General features: G+C 42.0%; 1 protein-coding gene across 2 annotated transcripts in view; it reads right to left on the bottom strand.

Moving 5' to 3' along the window:
• RGS6 (regulator of G protein signaling 6) overlaps positions 1–21,939 on the bottom strand; it is a 293,004-nt gene that overhangs the window by 104,669 nt on the left and 166,396 nt on the right. For both annotated transcript variants that reach the window (XM_052782295.1, XM_052782294.1), the window contains exon 3: positions 6,177–6,276. In XM_052782295.1, the coding sequence (XP_052638255.1) occupies positions 6,177–6,276 (100 nt within the window). The remainder of the gene's footprint in view (positions 1–6,176; positions 6,277–21,939) is intronic.

Consider the following 21,939-nt stretch of genomic DNA (forward strand, 5'->3'; position numbering starts at 1 on the left):
CTATCCCCCTTGTCCTCTGAAAATCAAATCTTTTAAACTTTTGTTTCACAAGGTGCTGACCTGCATCTTAACAGGCAAAGAACTGCTATACTTCAGAGAGCTGATTTTTCGTCTTTCCCACCCCCATCCCTCTCACCCTTTGAAAGGTAGGAAGCTGGATGCAGTTAAATAGAGAGAGAGGGAGGAAGGAGGGAGCTGTGGATGAAGACAGCATAACTCTTCAGCTCCTTAACTGGGTTAATTTGTCTTCTGCCATGGGAATAGAAAGCTTAAGAGAATGCTAGAGGGAAAAAAAATGGCAAGGCATGCACTACTCACGTAATAGCTGACATGTCTAATGCTACGTGATTCACAGCAGCTTTGAAATACTAGATTAAAAGGTATAACAACCTTCTTATTGAGGGATGGATGGATTACATTTCCATTGGGTGCAATTTGAAGAAGAAATGCATAAAAGAAGAAAATACAAGTTGTGATAAAGAAACCCAGTCTTGACTTGAATTAGTTTAAATGCAACTTGCTCTGAGCAATTGATTTTTTGTAAGAAATAAATAGATTTGTATGCTCGACCAGTGTTTGCAAGCCAGTTTTCACCACGCAATTGCACAACTGTTGAATTTACCGTGTGGCATCTGCTGCACATAAATGTGGAAAACCATCAGAAATGATACAGTACTATATATGTATATATAAATACATGTCAATTTTAACCCATGAGCACATTCTTTGTATCATTTACAAATCAGTAAACATCCCAAATTAGTTTGGATATTGATTTAAGTTTTGGCAAAGTTCCCCCCCCCTTGTTTTGCTTGTTTTAACTAAATAGGCTCATTCATGTTTAGCAAAAGATTGAACTTTGTTTAGATTTGGGACTATCTACGTCTACTAACTTTGCCTGAAACAGAGTCAGTATCACATTTCATGTCTCCTGTTTCTCAAAGCAAAACTGCAGAGGAAAGACAAAACAAAACAAACAAAAAAATAGAAAGATTCACCTGGGCTAGAAGTTCAGACCCAGACGCTCATTTTGACAAATATTTCAGCTGTTTACATTCAGCTACTAGTGCTGTCCCAGATCTAGGGATGAGTGTTTAGATCTAGAATGAAACTACCCAAATGTTTGGTGAAATCTGTATCAGACTCAGTCCTCCAGTTAAAACCGTATGGTCAGGTGATGCAAGCAGCTGGACAGACAGCCCAGAGGAAGCCAAATTCTTTTGCAGCCAGCTTATGGAGGTTTTTTTGTCCCAATGAAAGTAGTTTCTGTAAGGCATCAAGGCACATTCTACCCCTGAAAAATAGCATTAAGTGAATATTGTGGCAAAGCATCCAGCCTCACAGGCTGCTCTCCAGGCCCTGCTAGGTGATGGGTACTGGCTCTCATCCACATCGCCAGTCCTGGTCCTGCTCCCCACGCCACAACTTCTTTCTTTGTACGGTTCCTCTGAACAGGGACCTTTCAAACCCTGGAGGTGAGGAACTCGCTCTTCTCCCTTGCACCTCTGGCTGCCACATCTGGGTGAGAGATGTGTTTGAACTCCTATGAAGGGAAAAGGCAAAGAATATCCCCAGACTGGCACTGCAGGAGCTCATTTTGCAATGGGTGTATGAAGTCCTCCAGCAGAACTTGTCTGTCCTGAACTATGCCATCAGGGAACACTATCAATAATAAAGTCTCTCTTTCCTGACACTATGGGATTTCCATACTCCAGCCAAACGCATTTTCTTTGAGTAAGTGACATTCTGACGTGTTCTGGGACGACTCCATAGGCATTTGCCAAGACACATGCTGGCTTCTTCAGACAGAGACACATGGCAGTTTAAACTTGGTTTAGATCATGAGTCTCGAGTAACGACAGGCCATCTGGCACATTTCAGTAATACTGGCACTTTCTGCCCAGAGAGGTCCGGGACATAAATAAGACAGACATGGCAGGTCAGGAATGAAATGCATTGGCAGGGCTGCGTGCACGAAGCTTGCATGGCAGCACTTAACCCAAGCCAGTACAGCCAGGACATCACCCATCAATCCGTTCAAAGCCACGGAGGCAGCTTCGGGAGCAGAGCAAGAAGACAAGCGATTGTTGAATCAAGGGTCAGGAGCAGTGCATGAGCAAGGTGCCAGCTAGGGGACTGCTGCTGGAAGGAGGAGGTATCACTCAAAATGGAGCTGTGGGGACAGGCCTGCTCGAAGTCAGGTGGTTATGGGTCAGAACGAAGCTGTATCAAAACCTCTTAGGAGGAGGGCAGAATGGTGCAAGGCTTGTAGACTGCACATGTCCCCTGGGTTGCAGTAGCAAGGATGCTGGGACAGAGGAACAGACAGTACACAAGACCAGGAGAAATCTGGAATGAGGTTGGGGGCAGATTGGGAAGCATGAAGGAGGCTTTTTGCACTGGAAAGCTCAGCAGCTGCAGCACTGACTTCTTTCTGACTTGTTCTGGCAATGTTGTATAAGGCCAAGTCTGAATCAGTGGGAGAAGAAAGTATATGCATTTGGTCCTCCTACCAAACAGGAGGTTAGTTTTAAGATGCAATTGTACAGAAATAAAAAAGAAGATTAGAAAGCCAGTTTTGTTGCTAGTTAGTATAATGAGATGTTCTTACAACAGCCTGATGACAGGGAAAATAGAGAATTGCAGATTCATTTACAGAAACAAAAATCATTTAGTGAGAAAACAGTTTCCTCAGTAAAGAGAAATGCGCAACTCCATTTATTGCAGCAACTGCCATCATGTGCATTGGCTGACCACCCAGTCTGGGCATGGATCACAGGACTACTCAATACCTGCCTTCAGTCATTTTTTCATTCCATACTCTAAAGCTACCATTGGACAACATCAGATACATGCACACAGATGCCACACAGACTGGTTTCATCTTACTTTCATTCTCCGTGGCTTGCCCATAAGAGTGAAAACTTAACCAAGAAGATACTGGTGTGATGTGTCCTCCTTTGACTGACCTACTTTGAGCCAAAAGCCAGGAAAGAGGGTACACGAATCTACTTCTAATGCAGATTAAAACGTGCCTTTGGCACAGAATCCCCACACAGACTCATCATACATTCAAAAAACGTTTTTTCATCCTTTTCCCAGATTCCTGTTGTTGAGAGGACCATTAATGATAACTCCCTGAGGCTCCTTCTCTTCCTGTTACACAATGCCTCATTCACAACTTAGGCATCAGGACAGATGAAAGCAAAACAGAGACGAGCGGTTCTTCCCCTGGCATTCAAACTTTAAATCAAACACCCACTTTGCTGTATTATAAACAGAGCTACCTGTTTAGAGCACCAAGGCACTGCTGTAATGTTTCTTTAAGATTTTACATTACTCCTGTGAGAAGCAATTACAATAGAAGTGTCAAACCAAAATAAACCCCTGTTAATCACAGTCACTGTGAGCCTGTGAAGTAAATCACATCTCGGTGTTGCTGTTCCATTTTTCAGGTAGAAATAGAAAGTGTGTGAGAATGCCAGAGTCTAGAAATTAAGTTCTTCCCAAGAGGGGGTCCAAAGTTTTTGAAAATACAAGTTCTCCTCTTGTGCTCACAACACTGAGTGGAATTAGACAAGCACTAAAATTGAGTATCCAATGATTTTAAGAATAATTTGGGTTGGAAGGATTCTCTGGAGGTCATCTAGTCCAACCTCCATCCAAAGCAAGGCCAAATGCACAGTTAGGTCAGATTGCTCAGTTCAGCTGGACTCAGGGGTTTCTGAACAGCTCCAAAATGCTGGTTCCACAGCCTCTCCAGGCCACCGGGCCCATGCTCCGCTGCTCTGACCATAAACAACTTTCTTCCTAAATCTAGTTGGGATTTCTTTTCCTGCTTCCACCGTGCATTCCTGAGAAAGGGTCTGACCCTGTCTTCTCTATAGCCTGTCATTCCCTTCAGCTTCCCCTTCTCAAGGCTGAACAAACCCAGTGTCCTCAGCTTCCGCTCAAACATAGGTGCTCCTGCCTCTTCAAGCGCTCCAGCTCTTTACCCATCTATCACAAGTACTGAAATCGTACATAAATTTCTTTTGGTTTGGTCTACAAATAGGCAGGTCTGTGCATCTGAAAGGAGAAATGAGAAATGAAGAAAACCTTGGCCTCTCAGCTGAGCCATTATTTTCCCATACTTTTCAAACTCAGAGGCTTCATGCACTGCCCAGTGCATCACAAGGGAGCTGCCTTCAAACCACCTGAAGGGAATAGTACTGAGATTGTTCCCCTCCAAATCTGAGGATTTTCTGTGAGCTTTGGAAGGAGGTTTTGTTCTTATTTTATCCTCATCTTTTCACTACTCCCTGTGCTGTGAAAAGCCAGCCATTTTAAGGTGACGCAATTGCAGCTGCTGTTCCAGTACAGCAGAGTGCAAGGGTGCAGTTTCCATCGTGCCAGGGAGCTGACAACCAGGGTGGTACCTAAGGATAAGTATAATTGGTTTAAAGATGCTGTGAGGTCTCCCATTTCCTTTTTCTTTTGCGTAACAGGTGGTGGCTTGATGACTAGATCAATTGCTTAATCAATGCTATGAATATTAACAGGAGTATCAAGCTTGTTTTAGCTGAGTCAATCTTAAGACATCCAGTCTGTGTATTGCAGACCTCAGCTTATGGAATGAGTTTTCACATCAGATAGTTATTTTCCCCAGGAACCTTCCAGAACAGTTAGCTCATACCTGATCCAGCCATACCTGAAATTTAGTAATGCAATTTTCACATCTCACTCTAGATTCATGTTTCTTTTCCACTGTAACCCCCTAATCCTGCAACTGCCAGTTACACTGAGTCACCACCCTGAAATCAATTTCGGACAGAAGAGCCTGTTGCTCAGTAAAAAGGGATTAACTGGACTGAGCCTCATTTAAGTAAAAACTTCATTCCAACTCCCATATTCCCTGCCTATCCCCAAGAACCCTATAGATTTGTAATCCATTCCTGTAGCTTAAGTTGGACACTTTTTCTGATACAAATATATCAAATCACACTCCTGAATCAATCAACACAACCTCAAACTCTGCTCAATCCAACCATTTTCACAGTAAAAATATTTTTGAAGTACTTCAGCTCAGATATGCTCCACTGCAGGGAACCCTTTTTGCAATGGCTTGACACCAGCTGCATTGCCAGCATCCCTGTTGACAAGAGATACTTCCCCATTATTTTACAACAGTATAAAGACCCCAAGAGCAAGAAAGGTCTATTTGAACTGCCAGTCTTCTCCCAGTTATCGGTGTGCTATCTATAAGCAACAATGCAACTTTAGCGTTTTTAGCGATCATCTGAATTTTACTGCAGTAAAGTTGCAGCCGCAGACAACAAAGCCCTTCGCTTTTCAGAACAGGAGGGGAACTTCCCTAAACACTCATCAGTGTGTGTATCTTGTCTAATTTGGAAAGAGACTCTACAGGACAGAGAGAATTGTATTTACTTTACAGAGATACACAACATCATAAATTGTAAGTCCCAGGAGTAGTTAGGTATCTCATGTTGGACAACAGTCTACTGGTACAGAGAGACAAAACAGTAGTTTTGTGCCACCATAGTGAATACTACTATCGAGTTAGTGAAAACAGGTACCAGAAACCCAAGTACAAATCCTCCAAGCAATTTACATCACCCTGAAGAAACTCATCATATATCAACAGCAAAGTTCTTTGTTGCACTGGAAGATATTCTGCCTGGAAATACACGTAGGAACGGTTTTGTACTCTGACTGCCAGTCTCTGCACCATCCACACTTCTGTACATATAGCTTTAATAAAGCAGCACGCATGCATAAAGGCATTTCACATTCTTCTACCTGTGATCAAAGTCCAATAAGAGTATCTGGGTATGAGTGAGAGAACAGTATCAACTTACTTTCTTGAGCTCTTCCCCAAGATTGTCCTACTCCCATCATAGGGAATGACTGACTGGTGATACTGTGACAGCCACAAAAGCCATGTAACATTTTTTAATAACTCCCCCCCAAAAGAAATATAAATGCTTGCTTACTTGAACCAAGATTTCTTAATTCTCTTTAATATTCACCCCATAACAACAATGGGCAGAAAAAATCAGCAGAGGGCGGCATTTTTTTTTCTTACATTCCTTCTTTTCTGCAGCTTTAGCAGTGTGTTTGCTTAGAGCCAGCGAGTACCAGCTCACACTCTCTTCCCTGCTAACTAGGGTCCTTACCGGTGACGACGCTGGGGATTTTGGACAGAAAGCTCTTGACAGTGCGGATGGGAACTCCACCTGTTTTGTCATCCTGCATTCTCGTAATGATGTCTTCAATCTGTCAAAAGAAAGGAAAGACTTAGAGGTTTTTGCAAAAAAGTGACTGTAACGTTTATATATGGTGAGTGCTTTGGAGCCCTGCTGATAGGATGGACTTCAAATATACCATGTGTATTACTGCACAAACACAGACCTAGAGACACAGCTACCGCGTCCCAAATTTGAACCCTGAGACTAGATACCACGAGACAACATAGACCAGCTCGGGAGACAGTGGTTGTATACTGACAATCCAACTGCAACTGTACTTTTTTTTGCTGACCGGGGGTGACAGAATGGTGGCATTTGGTCCACATATGAATTGGGCTAGATTCTTGTCCTGGTTTCAGCTGGGATAGAGTTGCTAATCGTCTTCCTAGTAGCTGGTATAGTGCTATGTTTTTGAGCTAGGTACGCGAAGAATGTTGATAACACTGATGTTTTCAGTTGTTGCTAAGTAGTGTTTAGTCTAAAGTCAAGGATTTTTCAGCTTCTCATGCCCAGCCAACAAGAAGGCTGGAGGGACACAAGAAGTTGGCACAGGACACAGCCAGGGCAGCTGACCCAAACTGGCCGATGGGGTATTCCATACCATGTGACATCACATCTAGTATAGAAACTGGGGGGAGTGGGGGCAGAGGGATCACTGCTTAGGGACTAACTGGGCATCGATTGGCAGGTGGTGAGCAATTGCACTGTGCATCATTTGTATATTCCAATCCTTTTATTATTACTGTTGTCATTTTATTAGTGTTATCATTATCATTATTAGTATCTTCTTTTCTATTCTATTAAACCATTCTTATCTCAACCCATGAGTTTTACTTCTTTTCCTGATTTTCTCCCCCATCCCACTGGGTGGGGGGCAAGTGAGTGAGCAGCTGCATGGTATTTAGCTGCTGGCTGGGGTTAAACCACAACAAATCTATACTGCAACCAACTTAAGGATTTTCCCATCCAGACCACTTTCCCCTCTTCTCCCATATTGATTTGAATCCTTGATACTGTGACCTTGGGAGGGCTTTCATTTTCCAAAGGGTCCCAGACAGTCACCAAAGGCCTGTGGCTTGAGAAGAGCATGAGACAGAGCAACTGCAGGACGATTTCCCCTGCCTTGTGCTATAGGCTGGGATGGTACATGTCTGTGGTCATCGTATGAAGTAAACGACCAAAAGTAACATTATCATAGAGAAAAGACTCGTTAGATTTTCATAGCCAAGTTAACTTTTACTTCACAGGCACATACAAAATCCATCACATACAGGAAAATACACAATCATCTTCAAAAGCCATGGTAATCAGTCTTATTACTGGGGGAAAGAGCTTAATCCTCCTGTTCACTCTAACACAGGAAGGGATTTTTGCTCCTTTTGAGGTTACTCCCCCTGCGTTTACTTGAAGGCAATGCCAGGGAGAACAAAAAGCTGAACATAAGCACAGTGCAGAAATTCAGTGTTTCCAAAAACTCCCTTCAAGTCATTAAGGTCTCATAAACCCAACAAAAATAAACCCGAAGCTGTTGGCTGTTAGCTCGAGCAGCCCTGCCCACTGCTGGTGACAGGGGCCCAAGACCAACAGTGGCCAGACAGGGAGCACAGCTCTGATTTTACCTAAAGATTTTCTCACAGATGCTACAAAGCACAACCTCAGCAGAGAGGTTACATGGTGGGGACATGGCCCCTCTCTCCTAAAGGCAGCCTGAGAGCTCAGGCAGCTCTCTTCAACCCTGGAAAGCTGGCTTTGTTTAGATGTGCAAGTGAGTTTCTTTCACAGACTTAACATCTATATTTCAAAACAAGTTTAATTTCAAGTTTTCCTGAGGTGGTAAGACAATTTCCCTGTCAACTTCAGACACTGAACTTGATCACCGTGTTTTTAACCTCAGGCTATCACTTAAGTGAACGGTTCACACCTTGTTTATGCATTATTTTTAAGTTAACACATCCTAAACAAATTCTCAGTGAGAATGAAGTCACAAAGATGAAAATATCCTGAAATATTCAATAGATTATGGGAGGGTTGGGTACCTACGGTTAATTTGTGATAGAATAATGCTACTTTGCCCCCAGCTGAAACACTATGAAAATTAATACCACTTTTTCCCCTTTAGACCTGAGCTTTATGCAAGGTTATTTGGTGATCAAAACAGTTTCTTCCAGTCTGAGGATACCTAGAGGAGTAACTGCTCCTCTCAGGCTGGACAAGAAGCATTTCACAGCACCTCATGGTGTTGAGAGGAGCCTGGCAGCATCGCTCATCACCAACCCAGACCTACGAGGCTACAGCGCTCCGACACCAGACCTGCCAGGGGGACAGGACAGCTCGGTTGCCTGCAAAGGGTGGACCAAGAAGGTCAGCCAGACTAAGAACCACTTCAACAAGGCAATGAAAAAGTCTCTCCGTGACCAACTAGTTATGTGTCTTCATCCACACGTGCCTGTAGCTGGCAGAGAGATTCTTCCGTGACTGTTGGGAAGAAACTACTCTGGAATGTGTTATGAGTCCCATGTCTCCAGGAACACTTAAGGGCTTTAAAAACTGCAAGCATAATTTTTGGTAAAACTGTTGTTTTCTCTATTTCTATTTCAATGAAAAGTTCAGAATGAAAACCAAGATAAAATAATTGTTTTGATGCAGGAAAAGAAACTTCTTACTCTTTTGCTCACTGTAAGCTAAAGGAACACCAGACAAGATTTATGTCATCATCACTCCACGAAAAGTTCCATTTCAAGCAAAAGAAACCTTTAATTATCCTAAAAGCAAAATATGTTGTTTTTACCCAAACCATCCCCATTTCAAGCAATGGAGGCGGCATTGGTGTCTCAAATGGGGCCATTAACTTGGGTTTCAGTCACAACTACAAAAGCCTACTGCAATTTTAAACCAAAATAAACACAACTGCCTTAGAGATAACTCCTTCCCAAAAGGCTCCTTCTTCCTCTTGTCTTCCAGCCTGACTACTGGCACTTTCTGCTCGCCTTATTTCTGAGCATTGGATGTTTCTTCTCCCCTTCCCTTTCTACTCAGATGCCACATCTCCTTCCTTCCCTGTCCTCCCATCTGATCCAGACGTGACTATGTATGTCATCCTCCTACAGCATGCCAGCATTTGCAGTCTGCTGCCTGAGAACCCACAGGGTTACAGCCTCTGGCTGTACATCGTTTTCCCATTCCCAACATGCTTTCCTTGTGCTCACTCTCTCAGCAAATTTCTGCACTGCTCAAAGGGGACAGACAGCATAGCCTACTCAAAGAAACACTTGATGATAATTTTATCCTTTCTTAAAGTTATAGTCAACTTTTAAATAATACTGAAAACCTGTATTTAGCAACCTATGATAAGTTTTTGTTCAGTCCACTACAAAGAGATCTGACCCTTTGTACCAGCCTTTGTGTTTTGCATCCACCCAACATGTGCAGATATTACCACCCTGGATCCAAATTCCTGCCTAGCTATGGAAATGTTTCATGAAAAAAGTGATACAGTGACAAAGTGGAAAAAAGTGATTATTAGAGCTTCAAGTGTGGAGAAAAGCAAAGAGGGAACATCAAGCATGAAGGTCACTTTCATCAAAGCTTTTCATCTTCACTTTTAAGAGAGTTACCTAGACGCTTCACTGCTATTAATTCTCCCTTCAGTTTCTGAATGTCATTAAATATGCTTTAGGTTTCCCTATCTGGCAGACAGGGAATAAGAGTCCTTGGATAGTTCATTTCATCAGGCTAGGAAGCAGGAACTAGTAAAACTAAGCAACCCTCATGTTTATCACTCCTAAATGAGTAAGCTTGACTGAACTAACTTCTGGCCAACAAAAGTCATGGTAAGAATAGACAATTTTTTTTTTTCTATTATGGGGATCACTGCTATTTCACTCTGGTCTGATTTTTGCATCTGTAAAGGGAACTGTTACTCTTCCCTCTGAGTGGATTCTGGGTCAACATCTCTGTGAGAAAGCCAGAGCAATTTGTTACTGTTAGCTACACACTGTAATGTATGCCTAACAAACTAGATCTGCCTTTCCTCCTGACTGGTTGCTGACAACTCTGCTCCCTACATTTGTCCAGAATGATTTTGTTTCACATTACCCCACTTTAAATGCATTGAAGAGGGCTTTGGGATTCAGGAGCACATTATCTGTGGAGACAGGACTCTACAGCAGGTAGTTTATGAGAGTTTAACAACATATTCTGTTACACAGAATGTGTTGGGGATTTAATGCGTATGTGGGATTTGCTGTTATTCCTTAGATCTTCTTTTCCACTATCAGCACTTTTGCTGGCCTAAGGAGGGTGAAGGCATGAAGTAGAAGACCTTGAATTTCTGTCAGAGCTGAGATGGCTATCACTGGGAGATGAGATGTCCCTTTGCTGAGGGAGGGGAAAATAAAATATTACATTTGATGATGTGTTACAATAAATAAGTCATAATACAACAACAAATGTAGCTATCACAGCCTGGCAACTTTGGGTCAGTGCCACACAGCATTCCTAGCGTTACCATTATATGGGGGAAAATGACTCTTGACTTTGCAATAGCTTCTCTTTCTCCCAGCACCAAAATAAAGCAGGCACCCAGACTGCAGCACATTAGCGTGCACAGCCTTGCTGAGCCCTGGAAGCACCCTGCTCACAGTCAAAGCTGACCTTGGAGGCAACATGCTGAGGGAAGAGCGAGTAACACACGAAAAAGAAAAGCTAACAGCTCCCACCTCCCATGACCCCATACTCAGACACCACCAGCAGCTTACTGGAGTTACCAGGCTAAGCACGTTTAATTGCACCTGAGTGATTATCATGTAATGATGTCAGAGGCCACCATGGTCCCATTTTGCCAGCTCATTTTTGTGAGCTAGTGAGGGGAACTAGCTAGCCTTTCATATTCTAGCCTCCGAGTTAGCTGCACATACTCCCTCAGACCCTCCAGGAAAGGTCCTGCTGCCTATTTCCAAGTATTTTGGTCCGCACTGGGTTCCTGTCTGACTACTCACAGCAGGTACCCTACTCTTGGGGATTCCTGTCACCAGCTAACATGTGGCTGGAGAGTCTCTGAGCATCGCCCATCAACACCAACATTAAAGATATAGGGTTGGATAGACAGCTCTGTGCTATGCCAAACATCCTCTTCGCCCCGACAGATGAGAGCTCTCATGAATAGTGGTGGAGCTGGATGATACATGGAGGAAAGAATCAGTCTGTTGTCAGCTAGCATGATGGCAACAATTATAAATACATTTGATCTTTTACTCTTTACTGAAATATAAGTTTAAAATAGACTGTTTCTCACATTGCCAACCCCTACGGGTCCCATAAGCGCCTCTGACACTACCAGCGTGCCTGTGCCTTCTGCACCTGCTGCCTCCTGCCACGCAGTCCCATGCGTGCACAGACAAGGAAAGTTAATTTGACAAGATGTATGAAGCCAACCTGCTTCACCAGTCCAGACAATTTCACTCTGTTCAAACACAGGAAGAGGAGACTGAAAAAAAAAAAATAATAAAAAGGGCTAATATACCTCCCTTCAGCACCCACAAGGGAGAAAGGACAACCTTGCCTCTGAGACAGTGCTGGAAAGCAGCAGAGCAGCACTGCCAGAGAATTGCTGCGTGACCTTCAGCAAACAGCTTCATCTGTCTCTGTCCAAGTCTCTCCTCCTGTATAATGGAGATAATACTGAACCACACAGGGGCAGTGAAGCTTAATTCAAAGATGTCAAAGAAGGACTTGGAGTACCTTGGATAGTGGATGCTACACGACTGCAAAAGATACGCTCCCCATCTCTGACAACCTTTTCACAATCCCAACAACGGCAACAGACCCGAAGCGCAGCAGAGCACCGACGCATCAGCCAGCACGGCCGTTTGGCTGCTTCCCACATGACTCACTTCCAATGATGGCTGAGGGCAGGGGCACTGATGGAACTCATCCTCTCCCCAATGGAGCTTTTATCTCTGCTTCTTCTTAAATTTCAGAGCTTCTTTCAGATAAAGGCAGAGTATACCACATAGCTCCACACACGCTTGAGTGTGTTTCAGGGAAGAAAGAAACAACTAATGTTCTTCAGATGTTTATTGGGAGGGTGAAACAGAGCTAATAATGTCATTTTGAAACTGGTAACACGCTTTAGCATTTATATATCTCTACTGTGAATAGGAGGGCAACAACAAAGGAAAAACTACCAAGGTACTTGTGATTATTTGTATACTGCTCTAATCCAGCTAGAGCTTCAGAAAGTGAGTATCTGCTCAGCAAGTCATCACATGGAAGGACGGGTTTCACCACAACAATTGAATTAACCAAAATGATGGTTAGGGAAAAACCGTGACACTTCTTATTCAGCTGCTGAGGTGCAACACTGGAGTCTGGGGAGTACCAAGCAGCAGCTTTTTGATCAGACCATGCCTTCCCTAACACAGCCTACGATATCAGCTCTGCACAGCACCCCTGGCTCGGGCCTGGGCTGCATTATAAGAAAATGTCACGGAAAATGGGAGCTGGAACTGTTCCCCTCAGGCAGTATACGCACAGTTGGGAAATAGGGTTTAATATTCAGCAGAAAAACAAAGCTTAGCAAATTAATTCAGCAAACAGATTCTCCAAATGAGCTGAACTAATGCAATTTTCTCCCACCCCAAAAATCAAGCTTTTTAGCCCATCAGTATCAACAGTTAGAAGCAAAAGACATCAATGCGTCAGTGTTACGCAAACTCAATTTTTCATTAAAAACATTTTGACAGACAACTCCTGATAAGCTCAAATTCTACATGAGCTATAATTGCTTAAAAGAGGAAGCTATTTTGGCATGTTAGAAAGCTGCGTAAAATACTAACAGTGAACGCTTGTGTACTGATTGTGCAACTCTAATCATGGTAGTAAATGCTTGGGACTCTTGCATTTTACAGCATAACAGAAGTTTCTTGTGAACAAGAGTGGTGCGCTTTTTCCCCATACTTTCTACAGCTATGGTAAAGATGTCACATATATGCATTTCATCAGCTTGAGAGATCTTACACCATTCAGAGCATGGACACTCTAATTAGAGACCTTCTCAGGTTAGCTGCAAATTAGACTAAATATTTACTTTGCTCCATAAGCAGAAGTGTTAAGCTTTTTATGACTAAGGAAGTATCATAAATATCCAGTGAAGATGATGTAAATTTTAAATAAAGCACTCAAGTGGAACCCAAATGGCCATAGAATTATCACTGAGGTGTGATGCAAGGCACATTTTGGTGAAAGAAATTATACCGTTACTGCCATACAGTATGTATTGAATAGGGGTGGCTTTTGTGTGACTTATGAATTATGCAAACACACATGCAAACCTATGCACAGATATACGCATAAATGCACAGGTTGTTTCGGCCAGGGAAACTGTAGGGTAGAATCATCTGTAAACTGTTTCTCAGTGTGCGATCTGAATTGGAGGAACCACTTTGGGGGGAAAAAAGGAAGTTCAGTCCCTCTGTCCCCGAAACAGTGCTGCAAAGGGACCTACTGGTGCTGACAGCATCTGGGCTGTTGGTATCTGTCAGCTAGTGACAGCACTCAGCCTCCCAGACCATTTTACACAGGTCACCAGTCACCTAGTACTAACTGCTTCTGACCATGCCATCCTCAGCAAGACTTGAATGGATAATCCTGAAGTGCTCTGCAATGACTATTTGCAAATAGAAGACCGAATCAAAACAAAGCAGCAGTGTGGGTTAAAACATGAAGGAAAAAAGTTACAATAGGAAATCTAGAGCTGCACTTATGGTAGTATATTCATCACAATCCCCTTATGTCAATAACCAAGAGGGGCTTGGGGGGAGCATGAGCTTTCTTTTGACAAGCTTTTAGCGAAGTCACCGACTGCAGGGACTGACAGTATCCTGCTGCCTTGCTTCAGCCAGGGTCCAATGCACAAGTTGCCGTGGAAACGGTAGAGATTTTTTACTGTTGCATCACTGCACTGAACGTAAAACTACCACAGGTCTCCAGATTGCTCATATGGTGATGAATGAGAAGGAGTGGAACAGATGTGCCTACCACAGCCTGCACAGGGACTACTGTAGGAGGAGTAAACTCCATACGTGACATGGCAAAGCTCCTTTGCGTGCCCGCTCCCATACGGGCATGCACATTTGGGCCCCTTGCCACTCCCACCGCAGGCAGGGCACCAGGGTGAAGCCTGTTAACCCAACCTCAGGAATGCCCAGACACAAAGCTGTGACCCAGCTGCCATCTAAAATAACTGCACAAACTGCTTGAATTGGCAAGTGCCAAAAATAAGAGTTTAGTTCAACAGCTTTGATTTTGCGAGTGCTTCTTTTGGGGGTGAGCTCCTACGCCTGAATTTCACTTTGAGTTCTGGCCATCAATTAATTATTCTCACTCAAAACAAAATTATGCTGAAACCTGGTTTTGTGCTGGAACGACCAAGAAAGGTCCAGGAATCTTAAATCCTCCAACAACACTGGGCCGAGTCTCCAATTTGTAACATGATTTGAGGCCAGTTTTGCAAGCCTGATCAGAAGTAGCACGTAAGAGTTTTAGTATTAAACTAGATTATATTAAATAATCAATAATCCTAGCCTGTGGTGGTCTGTGCATGACCTGGCATGAGAAAGCAGCACCTCTCTCCTCCATGATGCTGAACTGCAGCTCGATAAACACAGTACTTGCAGAGGAAGTTCACTTTCCTCTGGAGCATCAAATATAAGGCACTTCCAGACAGAAAAACGCCAGACTTCTGTGTGGGAACAGATTGATGACCCACTGGAACTTGCAGCTTCCCAAATCTTGGTAAGAAATGAAGAGCTGGTTATGAACTGCACCCAAACCACTTCAAACCAACTCCACAAATGCAAGCAGACTTCCATTTGCACCTTCCCAAAGCTGGGAATTGGACAATATTCTCAAGGCTCATCATCCTTCTCCGGAGCTGGAAACACAGAGCTGCCACCTCCCACCCCACCTGCCTTCAGCATGAGGACAGGGAGGAAAGGACTATCCAGCCACCTCCTTCACAGCGCCACTGGCATGTGAAAATGAGCCTTCCCACGCAACAGGGTGGAAAAGGCCACTCCCGGGTCTGGCAGAAAATAAATTACTGTAAACGATGCTGAGCAGGTGCAAAAAGACATGTTGTTCCTCATGAGTGGGGTTTTCCCTGCCTTGCTACAAAATGCAGCAACTGCTACATAATTAATCTGAAGTATTTCATTAAATATATTATTTATGGAAATGAAATACAGAGACATAAATATTAAGCAGATAAGAAGTGGGGATGGAGTTGGCGGATGCCTGATCAGGGTTTTGGCATTGCCACTGCTGTCTTTAAAAATCTGAGTAATGATGAGCAGAGATGTCATTGTATCACCTCAAACACTTGGAGAGGACAGTGTTATTCTCCGGTTCTCACTTTTTTAAAGCAAAACAGATTCTCTACCCCACTAGCAGATCTTTAACAGGAAGCAAACTCTGCAGTTGGGGGGGGGGGGGGGGGGAATCTGCCATACTCCTGACCTTATTCTGCATATAGAGGAAGAAAACAAAGAAAGAAACTCCCATTTAAAGTGACTATTTTCCATTTAAAACTAAGGCCTAAATTTGCACTTGGATTTAGGCTCCACACCTGAGGGAAGATCTGCATCCATACCCTCATGAAAGGGCAGAAAGGTATTTGTAGTGAAAAGGAGGACACATGAATTGTAAGACAAGACTTTCACACTGCGGACTTCTTGTTTCCAATCTGAGCTTCAACAAAGCACTACCAACCGCAGGCAAAAAATCAGATGAAACTGTGTGGTACAAACTTGAGAATCTTATGATTTAATAAGAAATGCAGTGTACCATTGTTTTCTATTCATTTTGCAAGGCTTCGTAAATGTGTTCCTAACTTCTCCCACAGTAATGAAGCTACTTGGAGCCATTCAGAAATAGTTCATAAGCTATTTCCAGTGTGAGATGCAAAGTTTGGTTTTGTTCTTCCCTGCACGAAAGCTGTATCACAGGCAGGCACTGAATCTCCACTGTTACCTTCCCTAATGAATTGATGGGGGAAACTATCCAGCATATCCCTTCTATTTTGGTAGTTGATGGGCTCCTGTGGCTTAGCTAAAATAAATTATGCAGAAATATATACATACACACCAAATGTTTCTCTTCAAAGCAACAAAAAAGTGGGGCTTCAGGAATTGTTTTTTCTGCCCTTTTTTAACCATTCCTCTGTGTATATAATACTGTGGCACATAATACAGTGTGACAGGTCATTTCACACATCATTTAACTCTTTGCACTGCAAAGTGCCATACCACAATAAAGATTAGACACACCCCTCACATTGGGAAGTAGATGCAAAGCAGAGCAGTTTATGAATTACAAGAAAAAGAGGAAACCCTATTCACCACCATTAAAAGGTTGTATTTTGTTTCTCTCCCTCTCCACGTGGTAGTATCACCTTGCAGTTTTTTTATTTTTTCCACATAAAACTAAAAAATTACTTAAATTATACAAAGACAAAGAAAAAACCTCAAATTTTCCACCCAGGACTTAAAGGTACCACTGCAAAAGAAATGTTATTTTCATCTGAATTTCAGAACAGAGGGAAGAAAGAGGCTTTGTGAAGATTTGTTTGTTGGAGAGTGAAAGAATGGAGGTTTGGATTTTTTTTTCCATACCTCTACAAACTATGTCTTTTCTTCATATTTCTTTTTAATGCCTTTTAAATACATGTATCAAAAATTTGATAATTTTATGACCACAAAAATGTACAAGATTACCAGTGTTGGAAACTGAAGCTCTTGGTTTAGCCCATGAAGGGACAAAGCTGAAGTGTTTAGCACTGTAAGACTTTCTGTACTAGCACTGGGAAAGAGTTCCAGACAAAAGGCAGTGACTGGCAGGGCTGGTCTGTCCGCCCACACCATATCTAAACACTCTGCAAAGTACAGATGCCATTTTTTTAGTGAGATAAGGTTTGGGCATTTAGCAATTATTGGAAAAAAAAAAAAACCAACAAAACCAAAACCAAACACACAACATTAAAGTGCTCTACTTCACTTTATGTTAGTGAGCAGCAGTAAAATGAAAAGTATTAGAGAAAATTTACAGTAAGTCTGAGCATTGATCAAACCAGATCTGATACTGTCTGACCAAAGTAATCTTAATTTAGGAATTAATTTATTCAAATATGCTAAATTATGCTCATAGGCCAGTCTGCATAACGTAAGAGTCCCAGAGCCTCTTTAACTGAGCCACTCAATTGCTTTGGCCCTTGACTTTGATAGCAGCTACTGCTAGCATGAAAAAACCCAAACCTCACAGATTACTAAATGGAAGGCATGAATTAAAAATGCACATACGATTCTCATAACATGTTCATCATTACTGGATTCATTAACATTTTCATGCACTGCAACTACCATTTATTATTCTAAGACTGACTGGTGCTTTCCCTTTGGCAAAGCAAATGTTGCAAATCAAACAGTAGTTGTAAGTTCTGCCCCAACTCAATTACAGTCCTCACCATGGGTGAAGTTATTTACTTTAACACTAATTTTATGATTTATTCAGTGGTTCTACTACTGTTAGCTCTGTCCTTTGGTAGCAACGATATTGTCAATTTACCAAGAAGAATACTTAAACAAAACTATTTATAACACCACTTTGGAAAAAGAATAATTTTCCTTATTCATATAAAAAGAAATGTCAAATTCTTTTTCCCCCAACAAAGCCTTCCTTTTTCTGCTAATAATGAATCAAGGAACACATCACTTGCAGTAAACTTGTGGCAGTTAAAAATGATGCCATGTCTGCTTTGCTTTCAAATCTCAGCATCAAACTGCTGTTTGATTCAACTCTGGCATTTAATGTGTCTAATGCTTGACTGGGGCTCTGCTCTTCCTTTTAACCCTCTGTTTTGTAACACATACTGAAACCTTTCCAAAACGAGCCAGAGGTGCCCCAGCTCTGCAGAACACAAGTGCACTTTGGTTGAGCAGAAACAGCTACAACTTCTGTGAACCCTGCCAGAAACACCAGTTCTGAGGACTTCTACCTCTTGACACCTAAGCAGTACTTTTCTTAATTTGAGGCAGGGGGTAGGAGGTGTTACCTGTAAAACGAAAGTTAGAAATCCTACAAAGAAAGCTATCATTTACTTTTTGCATTTTATTGCTATCTTTTCTACAGTGGCCTGTGTAAAAGACAACTGAAGACACTGCTCACAATGCAGAATTACCCAGCAAGAACACAAGGCACTCTCACCTGCCTCTCCTGCCAGCAGACAACACAAAAGCCTGTCTCTGGTCCCGTCATGCTAACTTGCCTTTTTATTCACTGAGAAAGGACAGGACAGAATAAAAGGAGCAGACGCTGCATCCTGTGGCTACAGCTCGGTGGCTGTTTCAACATGTGAACATACCAAACGAGAGCGAGCGAGCTACATCCAGAGCATGCAATAGCTACTCTTACCCTTTTTTATATCAGTCATGTGATATCTGCATCTATACACAGTTGGTTTTTGTTTTTTCTTTTAAATGCAGAAAGTATTAGCTCCAAAACATAAATAGTAAATAATCTTTTTGCATAACGTGGGTAACAACACCATAAACATGTTAAATCTTACTACACAAACAACTGGTTGTACAACATGGTCTTAACTTCCACTCTACCTTACTTCCCAAAGCAACAGTTTCTGTACTAGTATACTTTTGCTGGTAGAATATTGTTTGATTTTAAAAAAAAATTAAATGCTTATACATCTCAGTTGTGCAAGTCTACAAGAATGGTTAGCCAGAACCTTTTCCACTACGTTTAACTGCTTGATGCTGAAAAACGGAATTGTCAAATATACAACTATGTTGCAAGAGTGGATTCAAGTTAAATGTCAGCTGAGACACAGATGGGGTATTTGGTCATAGGTCATATCTATCTAATGTACTGAAACAGAGTAATATACTAAGCAGCACACAAAAAACATTAGTTTTAAGCACATAACTTACAATATAAAATCACAGACCGCATTACAGTGATTTACTTTCCTCATTCCAAGACAAAATGGAAGCAACTCTACACACAGATGGGAAATACGTTTTATGGTTTTAGAAGTACATTGGGATCACTGGTTTATGATGTTTTAAATTGTTTTCCTGTTCCAAATTTTTATGAACACACTTATGACCATCAGACAAATGACTTTGACTTTTAGATACAAAAGAGTTACATATTAGTAGGCCTGACTTGCACCTCTATGCTGTTAAATCTTATTAGTGCTCAAGTCTGACACTAGTACTTAATGGTAAATTATTAACAAAAGACTATAAGGGGTTTTCACTTTGCTATAAAATCATCTTCTTACCAGCTAAGATCATTACTAAAGTCACTGAAGTATAGAAATATTCACTATTGAGGCAGATTCAAAGTCTCCCTGTTCCATAATTTTCTTTTTCTAAGAAATTATCTCCTAAGTTTCTTCTCTGTCCTACTGCAAAGCAACATAACTATCTCTAAAACAGAATTAAAAGATATCTAACACTTTCCAGCAACTCATCTTTCAGTGGGCTTTTTGTAGCAATATAGGTATAGGTTTATAAATGGACAGAAACAAAAATACAATAATAATTCTTGTTGGCAAGAACAAACCTTGCACAAAAAGAAACTTCCTTAGAGCCTCCTCATCTCACTCAGAACAATATATTTTTACCCATAAATTCTACCCTAAAATAAAACTATGCAGTTCTGCAGCAGTGGGGGGTTTTTTTTGGTTGTTTGGGTTTTGGGGGGTTTTTTTTGTTGGTTTTTTTTTTTTTTTTTTACTCACACAGTAAGAAAAAACCCCCAAACAAAACTTACTCCAGAGTATTCTCTCCTTCATGTTCCTCCCTCCTCTGCAGCCTCTTGTGCCCCTCATCCACCCTGGCTTGCTCTTCTATCCAGCCGCCAGTTCCTGCCCCAAGCCCCCCATCATCCCCCTCCCTCATTTGTGCAGGTTGTCTGAGGACTTGAGCACATGTAACTCTCCAGGGACTAGTGTTACATGCATTGAAATATGGTAGCACATTTAAGTCTTACTGTCTTCATCTTTCCACACATCAGAACCAGGCAAGCGGCTCAGCAACCTTCAGTCTGAAACCTTTCCTAGGGAAGGAGAAGAGCACAGCAACCATAAGCCCTTTTAGACTGCAAGCCAGACGTCGTAGCTCACACCAGCGCTGCAGTGGATGACTCTTCTCTAAAGACAGATGCACATAATTCACACATGTATGAATAAGCTTGGCTAACAAAAAATACATGTATGTGCACATGCATACACTGTAAAAAACACTTCAAATATGAATGAGTGTGAACGAACTGAAATTTTTTAGACTCAACAATATTTCAATGCTGTGTCTATTCACATTTCCACAACCATGATTAAATGCAAAGGGTATACAGTGAACTTCTCTTTACAATTTTTAACACAAAGCATTCCTTTAAAAGTGATATTTTAATGTCCTATATAAATGTGACTAAATGAGAAATTAAGAAACCTCTGAAATAAGTAGTAATGACAGATTTTTTCTCTACTTATTTTACCTTGAGTCAAACAAAAGCGAGTGAGCAGGATTTGGTACTTAATGCTAGCAACTTTATTAAAAAAACCAACACCAGTGAAAAATCAACAGCAGTTAGACACTTAACCCCCATCTAATATGTCTTACAAGGCCAGTTGTCTGAAGTGCGAAGGTGGGAAACATAAGACTGCATAAGTCTGTTACTTAAACAGGGTGGTGGGGGACAGTGGTAGAATACCCTTATACCTGCAGTCAACTCAGCAAGACACAGCTCTGCATTCCTTATCCAGCCAGCCAGGAAGATATTAAAAAGAAAGCAAGTTAACAACTGAATTACTGGATAAAGAAGAAAAAAAGATTCTCTACAAGTCCTCTTCAGTTTCTATGCCTGTATCAAGTAGTCCCTATTAGTGCTAGGAAGTATGCATGAAAAGAAACAAGACCTGACAGCCTGGAGATCAGCAGCTCAGGCTCCATGCTGGTCTCTGCACCTGCTTCGGCTCAGCAGTGCACAAGAGCTCTGCAGGAGCAGAGTGGGAGAGGATGGTGGAAGGCCATCAATAATACACATCTGAACAGCCAGAGGGAATGAGAGAACTGCACACTACATGGTGATTTCAAAGCTCGTGCTCTTGAGAGTGTTCAAGGCCATTTCTGTGAGCGTGGCCACCCTGTATTTACCGGTGTCTTCCAGTACATTATGAGCTGCTGGAAGGGACTTACTCTAGACCGCATCCCAGATCCAAGCAGCTCTCCAACACACTTGCAGAGAGATGGGACAGTCTCTACCAGAAATTCAGCACCAGTTCTTCTCCTTTCACATTCAGGACTCGAGTTCATACGCAGAGAGGTCTGACTGCATTCTCACATTTGACACTGATACCAGCATTTGGCTCCCGATATATAGGCTACTAACAAGTTCACAGATCAGGCAACTAACTCTGCAAAAGCTTTCCAAAATCCAAATAATCCATAGGTCTCTGTTCTGTTGCTCATAGTCCTTACTGAGACAAAAGATTCACCACCAGCTTCCACATATCGTTTGCCTGGTCATTTCTGTTGCTATCCTGCATCCCGATGCATCGCTCCATAGAGTCAGCAACAGCCTTTTTGATTTTCCTGGGACTAAGAACTAGCACACTTCA

Source organism: Harpia harpyja, chromosome 3 (assembly GCF_026419915.1).
Source record: "Harpia harpyja isolate bHarHar1 chromosome 3, bHarHar1 primary haplotype, whole genome shotgun sequence".
In the NCBI taxonomy this organism is placed as follows: domain Eukaryota; kingdom Metazoa; phylum Chordata; class Aves; order Accipitriformes; family Accipitridae; genus Harpia; species Harpia harpyja.